At 42.6% G+C, this 16,939-nt stretch overlaps 1 protein-coding gene across 1 annotated transcript in view; it reads right to left on the reverse strand.

Annotated features, from left to right (window-relative positions):
* LOC126184786 (protein PFC0760c-like) overlaps window positions 1–16,939 on the reverse strand; it is a 298,617-nt gene that overhangs the window by 135,220 nt on the left and 146,458 nt on the right. The window contains exon 6 of the mRNA XM_049927357.1: window positions 12,881–12,913. Within this exon, the coding sequence (XP_049783314.1) occupies window positions 12,881–12,913 (33 nt within the window). The remainder of the gene's footprint in view (window positions 1–12,880; window positions 12,914–16,939) is intronic.

Consider the following 16,939-nt stretch of genomic DNA (forward strand, 5'->3'; position numbering starts at 1 on the left):
GTCCCTTAACAGTAACCACTAGAGCCCTGCAGCCGCGTGGTGTGCGATTGGGAGCGTTGATACGCTTCGCGAAAGTTGGCTAAAGTTGCCGAAGATTACCGATGCAAATGACAGCACTCACTTCCACACAGGCTGCGAAATCACAGTGCGCGCATGCGCGATGTGCTTCATTTAACACCAGACTTGGGTGATATTTATGTGAATGGCGAATAACGAATACACATATAAATTACTATTCCTTATTCATGAATACCAAATATTATTTGAAAGATTTATCACTTACACGAACAAAAACACTTATTCGTCATCTGTGAATAAAAAGTATTAAGGATCACGGATAAATCTGAAATCCAATTGCCTTTGTAGCTCCCATTTTTGCCCTACATTAAACGAATGTACTTTTCGTTTCTTTTAAATTAGTTTTCAGCACAACTATTCTTTGAAACGTCTCATTAGAAACTTTATTTGATTTACAGAAATTTACAGTTGTGACACTAAGTACAATACGTCAACACATGCGATGCAGTCTTGAATTCGTCTTTAATCATACTTCGATGTATAATTTTCAGCGACAAATATCGCCATCACCAGCAGATCCTTTAAATCTAAAAGATGCAGAAACTAGCATCGTTAGCCGGCCGTGGTGGCCGAGCGGTTCTAGGCGCTTCAGTCCGGAACTGCGTGACCGCTACTGTCGCAGGTTCGAATGCTGCCTCGGGCATGGATGTATATCATGTCCTTAGGTTAGTTAGGTTTAAGGAGTTCTAGGTTCTAGGGTACTGATGACCTCAGCAGTTAAGTCCCATCGTACTCAGAGCCATTTGAACCATGTGAACTAGCGTAGTTACATAAACACAGTAAAACATAATTACAATTTTACTGTTCGTTTTTTGAAATATAGTTTTCTGTGGATACTTTCATTCTACCTTATTTATTGTATGTTATGGCATTTTTTTAAGAATCGTTGTCACTGTTTGCGGCATCTTTCCTGTGCTTTTTCTGATACAGTTTTTTCTTAGCGTACATCATGTCGTTTGCAGCTGTGTCAGCGGCTGTTAGTAAGAAAATACTAAAAGGTGAATTTACCTATGTCAGCGTTATGCAATTGGGGTTGCGGAAGTGTTGTGGAATACAGTTGTGGTGTGTACTGAGCTGTTACTTAGTTATTCGTGTGCTCACGTTCGTTGGACGGCATGTAGCTGATTCTATATACAGAAAAACAAAACTTTCCACTTTGTTTATGACCCACAAGATTACGCCATCTTTCGGTTCGCGTGTGTCGCGAGAGATGAATTGCATGTTGCGAAAAGGCAATGAAAACTGTAGCGGGAGTTACGACAACTTCTGTTCCTTTTTTATATCTCTGTGTGTGATGGGGAAGTGGTTCTTTTGCGTGTGTGTGCTTTCTGTTCTGTGTCCTTGCTCAGTTCTCTCAGAGTGGTAAAGTGTGTGTCGTTGCAGGGTGTTGTGTTTTCATTTATTAAACTTTTTCCCTTCCACTATAGCCTTTTGTATGTAATAATTTTCTTCTATTGTCAGTATAGACTGTTGCTGTGTTTCAGAATGTGTAGATCACTTTCGGTATTAATGGGATTATGGCTTTTGTTCATTAGGTGTGTTGCGAAAGTTGAATGTGTGTTGTCACTCTTTAGAGCTCTCATGTGCTCTGTGTACAGCACAGGTTGGCTGACAAACTGACAGAGTATTAAGAAAGCGACTACTTGCGTTTGTGCTTTACTTTAATATTGATTAATTTCTGACCAATTTTGCTGCCCTCTTCATGCTAGTTAACTTCGTAGAGTTGCTGTTTAAATGAACATGATACTACTGGAAACACATGGGTGTTGGCCAGACCCTATACCCTTCTCTTCTTCATTTTGCTCGTGATAAATCTACTCAAAACCTTTAATTAACATTGTATATAAGAACGAAGTCGAATACGCCTTGGTATCAACGGAACAGTTTTTTCCCCCTTTTTTGATACTCCTGTAAGTCAAGGAGAACCAATGACGCTATACGACAGGTCTGTCAACAACCATATGGTAGAATATACTTTTCTCATATTTTACAACTTTTTCAGTCAAGTAAAACACATAGGAAATTTTCAGGCTTACCTTCTTATGAAAGGAATCCGTCACTTAGAAAAATTTATTTATGTGCCTTTAATCCTGCTGCGAAGCCTATGTGAGTGCTAGGTGGCTTATGCTGTTCACCAAATACGATATGTACACATACAGATATTCACTCATTCATTGGCCATCCTCAGCTTCAAATAGCTCTAAGCACTATGGGACTTAACATCTGAGATCATCAGTCCTCTAGACTTAGAATTACGTAAACCTAACTAACCTAAGGACATCACACACACCCATGCCCGAGGCAGGATTCGAACCTGCGACCATAGCAGCCGCGTGGTTACGGACTGAAGCCCTAGAACCGCTCGGTCACAGCGACCGTCTCCTCAACTTCATATCCATCATTGTATTTCACAACACATTTCAGTGCAGAAGTTGTTGGGCAGTGGCAGTTTCATTTTCCTTGTCTAAAAATACTGTAGTGAATGTGGCTGAGGTGCACAAGCGTTACGTACAAAGGGGAGGGCTTAATGTATTGTGGGTGTTGTTGAGAAACCTACCTTGAAAGATAAGGTGGATGTGCCAACAGCATACTGTTTCCCACTGAAGGGGCTTTTCAGGAAAGGATGGTGACTGACACCTTAGTATGGCTCAAGGAAGTGGCTAAGGTGTACAAGTTCGTGACAACTGAACCTCTGGACAGCTAAAGGCTTTCTGTGCTAAAAACACCCTTTCATAAACCTAACGCCTCGTTGAGAAACTAAAAGGGCGTGCTACTCTCGTGCAGGTGTACGAGCATCCGTACCTACTTAAGGCCACGAAAGTGTGAGAGTTTATTGGGGAGACACGCTGCGAGTCGTCACCCTGTCACCAAAGGGGAACCCTTCAGAGAATTCAAGACCGTGAGTACGTTTCCAAAACGTATGCCAGGGAGAGTCCACAACAACTGGCCACAAGTACCTAATTTCCAAGAATTTTAGAGATAGTCCAGTAAAGATTTGGCTTCCACAGACAGGTAAAGAAGATGGGAATAATCGCCCAGTAGGACTCACCTACTGGCAGGCACCGATACGTCGCCAGCCAATAATAAGATGAGATGACAAAAAAAAAAAAATTGTTCAAATGGCTCTGAGCACTATGGGACTTAACAGCTGTGATCATCAGTCGCCTAGAACTTAGAACTACTTAAACCTAACTAACCTAAGGACATCACACACATCCATGCCCGAGGCAGGATTCGAACCTGCGACCATAGCAGTCGCGCGGTTCCGGAGTGCGCACCTAGAACCGCGAGACCACCGCGGCCGGCTGAGATGACAAAAGTTCGGTGCTGTGGAAATCCAAGAAGTGTCGATGAGGATCAAGTCTGCCGAGCAATGAAATGGAAGAGGACTTCGTGTCGAAACTACCTCAGAAAATGTCAGTCAGGGCCTGTCCCCGTATTACACCACAGCCAATGCACCACAGCAAGTAACCTACACTTAGTAAGGCCACAGGCTGTAACCCATAAGCAGGACTTCGTGTTCACTTGCACTTCATGTTGATCAGATCCAATCAGTTTGCACGAGCATTTCACTTTGTTTCCACGTCTGATGCCAGGCATCAGACTCTGACCCTCATGGTCGCCACTGCAAACATACTACAATGGCAATCGAGTACTGACCCCGCTGCCAACGAGTCATTCTTATGACCAACCTCATTCTATTCAGTTCAGATTCCTCTGGTGATGATTCTGAAAATCTGCTCCCCGCATAACTACTACATCCCACCACATGCTGATTCCAGTTTCTTTATTTCCGCCCTGCATCTGATTCACAGACGACATTTCGACCCTCAGCTCAAGTTCCCTCTTGATGTCAGAGTAAGAGTTAATAATAACTGCCTCAATGAATGGGACGCGTGACGGCCGACTATCTGAACGCAAGAAATACTGGCCAAGTATCATGAGCCGCAGTTAACGGTCTTCATCTAATTTTGTTCAGGAGGACGAAAGCGTTAAACTGCCGACAACTGTCGGCCATTCACCAAGTGCCGATCGCTCGCACAGATAGAATTGAGACAGCAGCCCATCTCGCCGCCGCCCGTCACCGCCCGCTGCTCGGAAATTAACCACTGTTGGCAACCGGTTCGAGAGTTGGGTCGGGTTAAACTACCAAGCTGGTTCGCCAGAGAACCCACAGCGTCCTACAAACGCCGTCATTCCGCCGTGTCAGCGATGTCTAAGAACCCTGATATCCAACACCTTTAATGTATTTTATAATACTCCTTGCTTTAATATTGCTATCCCTCTTCACCTGGTTATATTACTGCCGATCAAGCCTGGCGTCCTAATTAAAAATGTGGTTCCCTACTTTCTGCGCAATTTCAATTTATCACAATACAGTTCACGGTACGGCCCTAGCATCATCATTATCATCATCACACGAGAACACTACAGACATATGCAACCTGTAGAGACCCTTGAATTAGAACCGGTACGTATGTGAGTCAAAATATCGATGATAAGAAGCTGATATCCGACATTCCTCACATGCTATCGAAATTCTATAAGACTACCCACGTTTCATATCACTGAACAGAAACTTCAAACTAAGCGCAGAACATACACTACTTGTAGTAGCTGGACAAAAATATGGACACACCAAACATTTCATATGGAAACAAAACTGAATCATGGGATGTACCTGATCAGCCAATGTTGTCAAATAATCCTTGACAATAATGCGATCTTGCAGAGCATCCATGCTGCCAATGGAATACCGCAACATGGCTGCAAAAATCATCACCGACCGTCCGCCATGTTTCGCTCTTGGAACGTGAATCCATCTAAGTTGGAAACAGTGTGAAACAAGGCTCATCTAACCAAACCACTTTATTCCGCTGCTCCATAGTCCAGGTTTTATGGTTGCGGCACCACGTTTTCTTGTTAAGGACATTTGCGTCGCTGACGAATGCTTTTGGAAATCTAGCCCGTCCTGCAATTCGTTGCTTATGGAACTCCCTTCTTATTGTTTCGCTGCTGACAGGGATTGCGAGTGCGATATTCAGTTTTGCAGTGACTTTTGTAGCTACTGTCACCATCACTCAACACTCAGTTTCGTCTGCGTGAAGACTTTGCGGATTGTGTTCTTCAATTTATAACACCAAAACTCTGTTGATGATCACTCATGTTCTACGTGTTTTATTAACTGTGCTGAATATTATTCTTTTAAATATGTTGTCAACTATTTGTTATTTAACAAAGAGAATACGCACGGAATGTTAACATTTTATAAGTAGACACGCTGTCCTAGTCAGGGAAAAGCTGTTGTCAAAAAGTGTAATAAATTGTAAACGTATTATCGCTGGGCGTGCGAGCGCGTCCAAAAAGTAGCAGTTAGGAGTCTCGAGGAGGCGGTTGTTGTCGTTTGTTGTGAATATTCGTCGGTGTGGATATGCCAAAGTGCGGAGATAATGTCTCTTTCTGAAATGCGGAGCGGTGAAAACTGAAATGATTGTTTTGCCGGATGTTTAATATGGGCAAGCTATGTATATGGCATTTATTGGGCACAGTACAAATGCTGCACGAGTAATTCACATAACATCAAGAGCACTGTCTGCCCTTGTTATTGGCTATGGTATGGCAAGAAGATCAACCTGTGCCCTATTTTCCCGCGAAATGATGCCGCTCGACAAACCAACGGCATCACGAAGCAAAGTAAGATCTAGCCTTTTTATAACTAGAATTGTAATAGGCTGACCAGCGTAGTTGAATATTTTTTGTGTAAGTAACATTGTTTTCGTGCATATTGTCACGTAAATAATTTTCCAAAGTTATTATCCAAGTAGTACCCATCCTATCACTTTGCACGAACCGAGACAATCAGAAAATGAAGTGAAAGTGAAGTTTAAGTGAAATGAACATTAATTTATTAGATTATCAGAACATAATTTTTCCAACTTTTGGACAATTACGTAATAATGAAACCCTTGGCTGTAGTATGAATGAAGTCAGAAATAGAATGATACAAAAGCCAGTATTAATTCATATGCTAAAAATAGAGTATCTTTCATAATAAAAAAATTGGTATTAAAACCTTACGTAACTTGGACACTGAATTCCATAGTCAAAGCACAGGTTCTAGTAAATTCAAACAATCTATCTGCTTGCTACAATTGCGACAGTCAGTATTACGGTGAGTACTCACGTAACAAAAAGCTTCTGCCTACAGCCAGTACACAATCTTACTTTAAATGATCTTTGAAAATTAACATAGCATGTTTTATGTATTTGCTATTTGATTAATATCCGACTACTGCAACATGTGTGGTGTGGAGTACTTGAAAATGTGCGTTAGATACTGTTCCTACGTCATAACGGAAATAACTTTTCTAACGTAAGATTGCTTACGAGTGTAAAGTTCAGTTTTAATTTAATTTTTCTTGTTCTGGTGAGGAAATGGCACCGTTGGTTGTTTTCATTAATGAAATACTTTGAAAACTTTTTTCCAGATTTTCCACTAACTACTGTTAATTAAAAATTAGTTTACGTAATAAAAATATATAAAGATAACAGAACTTTGTTTCTAATCGTCATTGCTGAAATACTGAGCAGTGGCGATTTGGTTATAACTTCATCTACTTCTCTCGGTTTTACATTATTCTTCGGAGTAGTGCCTTTTCCCCACAGATTAGGTGACTTTAGGTACACGGTCATACAGAAAAGCATAATTAGCCGGAGAGGTAGGAGAGTTCTTCCTGTATACTATATAAATCCCCGATATGGTGCCTCTTTACTCACCGAACACTTCCGCTATCTTGGTTACGTAAGCACCAAAAATTCGACCATATTCGAATTCACTTGGCTTCAGCATAATGCAGCCACCACTACACAGAACATTGTAATTATCATGATTGACGCTTGCAACGTATTGAGGACACTGCACATGTATCGCTCGTAGTCAAACAACAGGGTAGTTTGCAGCATTAACTACCATCTGCATTTCTGTTCAGGCATGCATTTCTCGTGGTGTTTCCATATTTTGTGTCCAGCCTCTGTGCTTCAAAGTAACAGCTCATCACTAGATGTATCCACACTCTCAGTGAACGGTGGTGAGTGTACAAGATCCTTCTCCGTATGCGTATTCACCGGTATCTCTAAATATGAGCTCCCAGATACTTCAAAATGCACGAAGAGTTAAAAATACATAAATAAAAGGTCAACAAAAATGAGATGGGTTGTGTTGGCCATGTGATATATGCTGGCATACTGAGCAGAATGGGCCTTGACGCCCTCTCAAAAATGGCTCTGAGCACCATGGGACTCAACATCTGTGGTCATCAGTCCCCTAGAACTTAGAACTACTTAAACCTAACTAACCTAAGGACATAACACACATCCATGCCCGAGGCAGGATTCGAACCTGCGACCGTAGCAGTCGCGCGGCTCCGGACTGAGCGCCTAGAACCGCTAGACCACCGCGGCCGGCACGTCCTCTCAACGTTGTAAGCTAAGTTTGGAACACGTATATGAACCATCAGTTTTGTTCGCACCTCTAATAACAACTATTCAGAAGTGAATGAAGTGTGATGACCCGTCGCATTACAGCCGTAAAGTGAGTACACTAAACATAGTAGTACAAGGCGCCGGAAATCCGTTATCATCCCCGATCTTAGGGGCAGCACTATTGGCTGTAATTGCAATGGAACGCAAACTCACTTTTCCTCTCTAAGTGTAGTGAAGTATTATCTACTACCAAGAACCTTTTATGCTTAACTGTTACTAGAATGCATTATCACAGTTCTCTCACAATCTGTTAAGGATGAAGAAGAAATAGCGTCATGGATGCTGCGCGCAATGCATTACTTTCAGGTACTAAGAAAATTGTAAATAGGGGCTAAATGTATGTACAGGGGTCATTCATAAGCAGACTACTGTGACGTCATGAAATGTTTTTGACTTTTTATTGTCCAGTTTGTTGAAAGTTTGTAAGAAGCCCTCCCCCCCCCCCCCCCCCCAATATTAATTCCTTCCTCTGTACTCTCACACTTCGCACAAAAACGGCCCACAGTATCTATTTACTTGTGTCTAATTATTGCAGCTATCTGTTACAACAAAAGTCATCCTCAATTTAATTAGAAAGTGTCTTACGAGCACACCACAGTCATTTTTTAAAAACTGTCGTACTTCTGTATTATTCAAAGGCGGCAAAAGTTAAGTTACAATTAGTGTACAAATAGCAATGGCTGCTTGTGCAGTTGTTAGACCCGAGAAAATATATGCATTTAACTACATATCTTTTTACAAATTAATGATTCTTACATATTCACACTGATCATCGAAAAAGGAAATAAACAATAGGAAAAATGTCCACTTCTTTTTGAAGCTTGCGGGACGTGCTCATACAGCCATCTCCATACTGGAACGGCAACTATGACGATACTAACGTGATAATGACACAACGGGCAGTCCCCAAGTAGAGAAAATCTCAGACCCATCCGGGAGTCGAACCCAGGCCCCTTCGGTTAGCAATCTACCGGGCTGAAAACGCATCTGCCGAGGCGGACCTGGTTGGATCTTTGAAACCGCAACTCGCAGACCCCTTCCAGATGCTGCGGTGACCGATGTTCCGTGTTAATTAATCCCATTTTGGAAAATATTAACTCACAAGTAAGTTGCCTTCTTGCTAAATTGGGATATTCACTTCCAGACTGCACACAAATATTTTCAAGAGGCTACGATTTACATTCATTTCGAAGTTCTGCTAGCTCCTCCTACTCTACTGTCAGAAACAGGTCTGTTAGAAACGTATCGGATAGGACTGTGGGCCCAGTCATACTAAAACGAAGGTTCTGGAGATTTATCCTCGAATTGTTGAAGGTTTTCGAGGTGTACTATGACTAATTTTATCTACATCTACATAAGCATTCACACAAGAAAACATCTCGCAGTCACTCTTCTCAAGCTGGGGTTTCCAAAGTCTAAGTTTTCTATTTAAACGCAGGCACTTCCTCGCTTAGAGAGATGATATCACTACTTCTGTCTTAAAGTGTTACGTGAAGATCGTTCAGTGTCTATGAAATGTCGTCCAAGAAGCACAATATTAGAAGCCATTTTTCATCCAGAAACATAGCCTGCTATTCAATAGGAGAACACTAATGTCATCCCTCAGCTTAACTACGTAAAGAAGTACCTTACCACGAGACAACCAACGTGCCTGCGTATGGGATAGAAGAAGAATAGTATACATCTCCTCACAAAGCATGGTATGGAAAATAGCCTACAGTTTAAAAATCGTCCTTTCACAAAATTTGCAACACTGACACCATCGTTCACTACTTTGCATTCCAGTTGTACTACTTTAGAAGTTAATACCTCCCTGTGTATCACCCAACGTGTGAATTTTGCACAAGAAGAAGAAAGAGCACACACTCTTGCAATGAATCCTTTTTAGATACAGTAAATGCTGTCGCCCCGTCCGTACATATACAAACACAATTTGCCCACGACTATTTGTTGTCAATAAAAAAGGAATTCGCAAGCAAAAAAATATCGCCTGCAGCCCTCCCTTGAAGAGCTTTACAAAACAGATAGTCGTCCTGTATTTAATTTTCATAACAGTAGTGTACAAAGACAAGGAGTTGGGAAAGAGTTCCGATATCAGTACCGGCAAAAGTTGTAGGACGAATTTCGGGCTATAATCAAGACGTGACAGCAATTAATTTTTTAAGTCAGTGACTACGGATTCAATACGACGAATCACGGTATCATATGACAGTAGAATCGACTTCAGACTAGAGCAAAAACTTTCTACGTGCATGATTTCACACGTTTTGACAACTGCGGGAAGAAGTAATTTCTGGGCAATAATTTTTGGTTCAAAAAATGGTTCTGAGCACTATGGGACTTAACATCTGTGGTCATCAGTCCCCTAGAACTTAGAACTACTTAAACCTAACTAACCTAAGGACATCACACACATCCATGCCCGAGGCAGGATTCGAACCTGCGACCGTAGCAGTCGCGCGGTTCCGGACTGAGCGCCTGAACCGCTAGACCACCGCGGACGGCTAATTTTTGGTGACTTCGATTTTGTAGTTAACCGAGAAACCTCTAGGGATGTTCTTAGGGTTTTCTTAAGAAATGATATCTGTTTTTTTTTAGAAATCTGACATTTCCTTTTACTTGTTGCTCAAGAAACTTAAGGAATTCGATGAGTTTGCTAACATGGCCTGGATGTCTTGTCTCCAGGTGTCTTTTTAGATTTATAGGCTTCGAGCAATCGTTAACTAAAATCAAAAAACAAAGAATCCATTGTGGTCGTTCCTCATTATTCAAAAGAATGCTGGTAAAGACTAATGTCAGATAAATCATACATATTATAACAGTTGATGTATATACAGGGTGTTACAAAAAGGTACGGCCAAACTTTCAGGAAACATTCCTCACACACAAAGGAAGAAAATATGTTATGTGGACATGTGTCCGGAAACGATTACTTTCCATGTTAGAGCTCATTTTATTACTTCTCTTCAAATCACATTAATCATGGAATGGAAACACACAGCAACAGAACGTACCAGCGTGACTTCAAACACTTTGTTACAAGGAAATGTTCAAAATGTCTTCAGTTAGCGAGGATACATGCATCCACCCTCCGTCGCATGGAATCCCTGATGCGCTGATGCAGCCCTGGAGAATGGCGTATTGTATCACAGCCGTCCACAATACGAGCACGAAGGGTCTCTACGTTTGGTACCGGGGTTCCATAGACAAGAGCTTTCAAACGCCCACATAAATGAAAGTCAAGAGGGTTGAGGTCAGGAGAGCGTGGAGGCCATGGAATTGGTCCGCCTCTACCAATCCATCGGTCACCGAATCTGTTGTTGAGAAGCGTACGAACACTTCGACTGAAATGTGCAGGAGCTCCATCGTGTATGAACCACATGTTGTGTCGTACTTGTAAAGGCACATGTTCTAGCAGCACAGGTAGAGTATCCCGTATGAAACCATGATAACGTGCTCCATTGAGCGTAGGTGGAAGAACATGGGGCCCAATCAACACATCACCAACAATACCTGCCCAAACGTTCACAGAAAATCTGTGTTGATGACGTGATTGCACAATTGCGTGCGGATTCTCGTCAGCCCACACATGTTGATTGTGAAAATTTACAATTTGATCACGTTGGAATGAAGCCTCATCCGTAAAGAGAACATCTGCACTGAAATGAGGATTGACACATTGTTGGATGAACCATTCGCAGAAGTGTACCCGTGGAGGCTGTACATGGTACGGAAACAACTGGTTCTCCCGTAGCACTCTCCATACAGTGACGTGGTCAACGTTACCTTGTACAGCAGCAACTTCTCTGACGCTGACATTAGGGTTATCGTCAACTGCACGAAGAATTGCCTCGTCCATTGCAGGTGTCCTCGTCGTTCTACGTCTTCCCCAGTCGCGAGTCATAGGCTTAAATGTTCCGTGCTCCCTAAGACGCCGATCAATTGCTTCGAACGTCTTCCTGTCGGGATACCTTCGTTCTGGAAATCTGTCTCGATACAAACGTACCGCGCCACGGCTATTGCCCCGTGCTAATCCATACATCAAATGGGCATCTGCCAACTCCGCATTTGTAAACATTGCACTGACTGCAAAACCACGTTCGTGATGAACACTATCCTGTTGATGCTACGTACTGATGTGCTTGATGCTAGTTCTGTAGAGCAATGAGTCGCATGTCAACACAAGCACCGAAGTCAACATTACCTTCCTTCAATTGGGCCAACTGGCGGTGAATCGAGGAAGTACATTACATACTGACGAAACTAAAATGAGCTCTAACCTGGAAATTAAGCGTTTCCGGACACATGTCCACATAACATCTTTTCTTTATTTGTGTGTGAGGAATGTTTCCTGAAAGTTTGGCCGTATCTTTTTGTAACATCCTGTATGTACAAGTATTATCTATGGTCCACATCTTATCTTAAACCACTGGATCGATATCAACCAAACTTGGTACACATATCACTTACTGTCTGGAAAGGACCACTATGGGGGTAAAAATCACCTAATCTCAAAGGAGTTGGTCTGAGAGTTAAAAAGAAGCGTAGCTCATGACGCGCAAGAAGTCAGAATTTACTCATCATGCAGTATTTGAGAATAAGAGCAGTTACTGACTTGCACCCAAGTTTACGAGTAATTTCAAACCTTTACGAGACTTTTTCTCGGTTAAACCCTCATAAAATCATGAAAGGAAGAAAGTTCATCGCTTACTGTATTTTCGGTGTTCAGGCAGTAAAACTGCCACATCAGGGTTACACCATATATTGTTCGAGTGTTTAAATCAAAAATAAGAAAACGAATGTCAGAGTTTAACTTGTCGTTGAGACGGTAAGAGCAGTTGTACATTTTGAGGCGTATTAAGGAGGAGACAGACACCCAGGTGCTTTCAAAATCACTCGGTTATTGGTCCGAATCGATCTAGACTCTCTTGGAAAACTTCAGTCAAGGATTTGGACCCCGATTCTCCAGAATAATAGACTCATGTCCTATACACCATCACCACATTTACCGACATTATCAGAGTGTCAAGAAAAAAGTGACAGAAACCGATTTTCACAATGAAATATGTCTTACTGGAAATAATTCCACTTGTATAAGGATATTTATCAGCAAGTACATCACATGGTTCAACAGGTGGATTGTAGAAGTGAAAGCTTAAATCGTGAGATGCGAAGCGACACTACGTTATTAAATCTTGCATGATATTATTTATTGCCAGTTCCATATATGATTACAAATGACTTTAATTTCAAGACTTACCATAGACTGGTGGGCGACCCGGTTCATCACAAGCTGAAATCACAAAGAAAATGCATATCAGTAACAGCACAGCAAGTGTACTAATACATACAAAATTATTCCTATTAATTTCTCTTTGGTGGAACTAACTGAAATTTTTCTTTTCTAGAATCAGGCAGGAGAGTAAATTGTCTAGATTCCTTCAGTTTTGGATTATTCTTACAGTGTTTCTAAATTTGATGTCTCTATTCTCGAAGTGATTTAAATTTTGTACGCAATGGAAACTTCTGAAGAACAACCACTCACTGCAGTTATTCAGTTTCAGAGCCAAGAAATCCAGATTGTGCTAGCAAGCATTACCAGACCGGCGGAAACACAGAAGGCAAGCGAGAATGAAGTACAGAATTCTGCTGCCAGGTGCTGCCTTCTCCCTTCCACTCTTCTGACTGAAAAACAAAAGGAAGGGTAGAAGCACCGTATCCAGCTCGAACATCATTTGACACCCTATAAAACCACTTTCATTTTTTTCCTCGGGTATCAGTGGTGTAGAAAACTGTTCCCTCGAGTACAGCCCCAAACCCAACTCTTTGAGGATGTCGTTCAGAAGTAAGATGAATTTTTGGAAACTCACATTCATGTAGCTCCTGCTCGTTTCATTTTTTTTTCGTACACTTTGTCATAGTAACACGCCTTATCAGGAATGGATCGCTGAACTCCAAGGCATGACTGGTAACTGTAAATTTAGCTGCACGTGTGGAACTTCTTTTCACGACGAAATACTTCATGATGCCATTATACAGAACTTGGTAGACAACAGAATACGGGCTGAGATTCTAAACGATCGCCGTCCTTGTTTGTTATGTACTTAACGTAATCGAAGCTCACGAAGTACAAGATGTCGCGAAACTTGACTTTAATGTGATTGTTGTTGTAACACTCACCACGGTTAGTTCTGAGCGGGCTCTGCCCCGTGTAGCTCATTTTGACAACAGCTGCAGCAAAAGGTTTGCAGGGCCTGAGGAACTCTGCCACCTACACTCCAAACTCACGCGCTCCGAAATTATGTGTCAAGTGCTATATCACGAATGATCGACAAGAGATCTCAAACTGATTCCATATTTCTAGGTTTCCCGAAGGCTTTTTACAACGTTCCTCACAAAAGACATCAAATGAAGACTGTATTCGTGGTTTCGTCTAAGAAAGGTCATTGTTCGTAGTAACCGGCTGAAAGTCATCCGGTAAAACAGAAGTGATAACTGGCGTTCCCCAAAGAAATGTTACAAGCCCTCTGCTGTTCCTAATAAATATAAACGGTTTAGGAGACAATCTGAGCAGCCCTCGTAGATTGTTTGCAAGTCATGCTGTCATTTACCCTCTAGTAAAGTCGTTAAAATATCAAAACTATTGCAAATAACTTAGACACGATATCTGCATGGTGCGAAAAGTGGCAACGACTCTAAATAAGGTAACGTGTGAGGTCATTCATCACGTAAGTACTAAAAAGAATTTGTTAAATTTCGGTTACACCGTAAATCAAAAAAATCTAAAGGCTGTCGATTCAACTATTCACGAAAGTTCAATTGGCAATTCTGAGTAGAAAAATATTTTATTGATGTCAATTTACAAAGGAAGAAATGGTCAACATAAAATATCAAGATTTCGTATAGAAAAATTTAAGTGTTCGTTTATGCCACGTTCTGTTAGAAAACTGAACGGTAGAGATACAGTCTGAACGTGGTTCGATGAACCATCTGCCACACACTTATTGCAGAGTACTCATGTAGATGCAGATGCAGATAGCGAACACTGCTTTTTCTGCCAAGTGAAAATTGTCACTGTCACAAGTTAGGACACACACAGTAAGTATGTCTGCAAAAGTAGTGCAAAGCAAATTCTGTTCCACTTCAATCTAGATTTGAGCAAATGGAGATTGATGTGATCACATGATGTGAATCCTTACCCACTCCTCCTGGCAACTCTCACATGAACCGTAGACCCAAGTGCACGAACTGAAAAGGGACATGCTCTGTGCAAAACTTCGATAATTCAGTGCAGCTCTCTTCAAATGTCTCTGAGCACTATGGGACTTAACAGCTGAGGTCATCAGTCCCCTAGAACTTAGAACTACTTGAACCTAACCTAAGAACATCACACACATCCATGCCCGAGGCAGGATGCGGTCGCGCGGTTCCAGACTGAAGCGCCTAGAACCGCTCAGCCACAACGGCCGGCGCAGCTCTCTTCACGTGGACAGAAAGCAACAGGCTCTCTCTCGCAAAACAAATGAAAGTAGCCTTCCGCAAGCAAGAACTGACAGTCATATTCAGAGAAAAAATCGCAAGCTATTCCAATCTTTACAGATTGGAAACCATTCTGTACCATTCTAGCCTGATACTGGTGCTTCAGTCACGTTGATTAATCAAACTATCTACGAGTAACTTTGACACTGTCAGTTGTAAAAATAACGTCTGCGCTTCACAGTCTGCAACGGCGAAAGTGTGTCTGTTCTTGGGACGTGCATAGTGCACGAAAATATCTAAATACGACTGCATCAATGTCACAGTAATTCAATCACGCTCGATTCCCTATATATTTGGCACGGATGCACTGGATTTGTATGGAAAACATATTAAGAAAAGGTGCAAGCCTTTGATACGCAAGTTTCCCACGCCAGGATTCATCAGTCGTGTGAAAAATATGGATATTTGTTCGATGGCACACTGAGAGATGCAAAGAATTTTTAAGCGCACACTACGCACAATGACAATTCTCAATCCAAGTTTTATCGAGTACGTCCGGTGCATCACGCCATGAAGTGGCATCTGATATCGACAGATGAGAACAAATTGGGGTCTTGAAGTCTATTTCTGCCAGTCAATGGACATCATCTCTTGTTTTCACAAAAAATTGAAAAGTAAAATCAAAATTCGTGCCGACTGTAGAACAGCAGCTATTGATCCTTTCCTGCTTCCATGTACTGAGCGCTTCTGCATCGCCTAGTAGGTGGACGATTCTTTTCTCAAATTGATTTAGCCGATGCTTACTTTCAACTTCCCCTGGATGAGGAAACCGAAATATTTATGGTGCTCAGTACATAAATCGGCTAGTAGCAATACCAGCAACCTTCCCTTCGGAATTGAATCTGCTCCTACGCTATTTCAACGCGTTCTTGAACATGTCATGTTGAACGTTACATCATGTTCAAATTATTTGGATGACACTGCGAACGAACAAACACCGGAACAGCATGTTCACTACAGGGCAGAGCGCTAGCAGGCAGCGTGCTTTCATGGCAAGTTTCTCAGTGTATCAAATACACTCCTGGAAATGGAAAAAAGAACACATTGACACCGGTGTGTCAGACCCACCATACTTGCTCCGGACACTGCGAGAGGGCTGTACAAGCAATGATCACACGCACGGCACAGCGGACACACCAGGAACCGCGGTGTTGGCCGTCGAATGGCGATAGCTGCGCAGCATTTGTGCACCGCCGCCGTCAGTGTCAGCCAGTTTGCCGTGGCATGCGGAGCTCCATCGCAGTCTTTAACACTGGTAGCATGCCGCGACAGCGTGGACGTGAACCGTATGTGCAGTTGACGGACTTTGAGCGAGGGCGTATAGTGGGTATGCGGGAGGCCGGGTGGACGTACCGCCGAATTGCTCAACACGTGGGGCCTGAGGTCTCCACAGTACATCGATGTTGTCGCCAGTGGTCGGCGGAAGGTGCACGTGCCCGTCGACCTGGGACCGGACCGCAGCGACGCACGGATGCACGCCAAGACCGTAGGATCCTACGCAGTGCCGTAGGGGACCGCACCGCCACTTCCCAGCAAATTAGGGACACTGTTGCTCCTGGGGTATCGGCGAGGACCATTCGCAACCGTCTCCATGAAGCTGGGCTACGGTCCCGCACACCGTTAGGCCGTCTTCCGCTCACGCCCCAACATCGTGCAGCCCGCCTCCAGTGGTGTCGCGACAGGCGTGAATGGAGGGACGAATGGAGACGTGTCGTCTTCAGCGATGAGAGTCGCTTCTGCCTTGGTGCCAATGATGGTCGTATGCGTGTTTGGCGCCGTG

The sequence above is a fragment of the Schistocerca cancellata genome, chromosome 4 (assembly GCF_023864275.1).
Source record: "Schistocerca cancellata isolate TAMUIC-IGC-003103 chromosome 4, iqSchCanc2.1, whole genome shotgun sequence".
In the NCBI taxonomy this organism is placed as follows: Eukaryota; Metazoa; Arthropoda; class Insecta; order Orthoptera; family Acrididae; genus Schistocerca; species Schistocerca cancellata.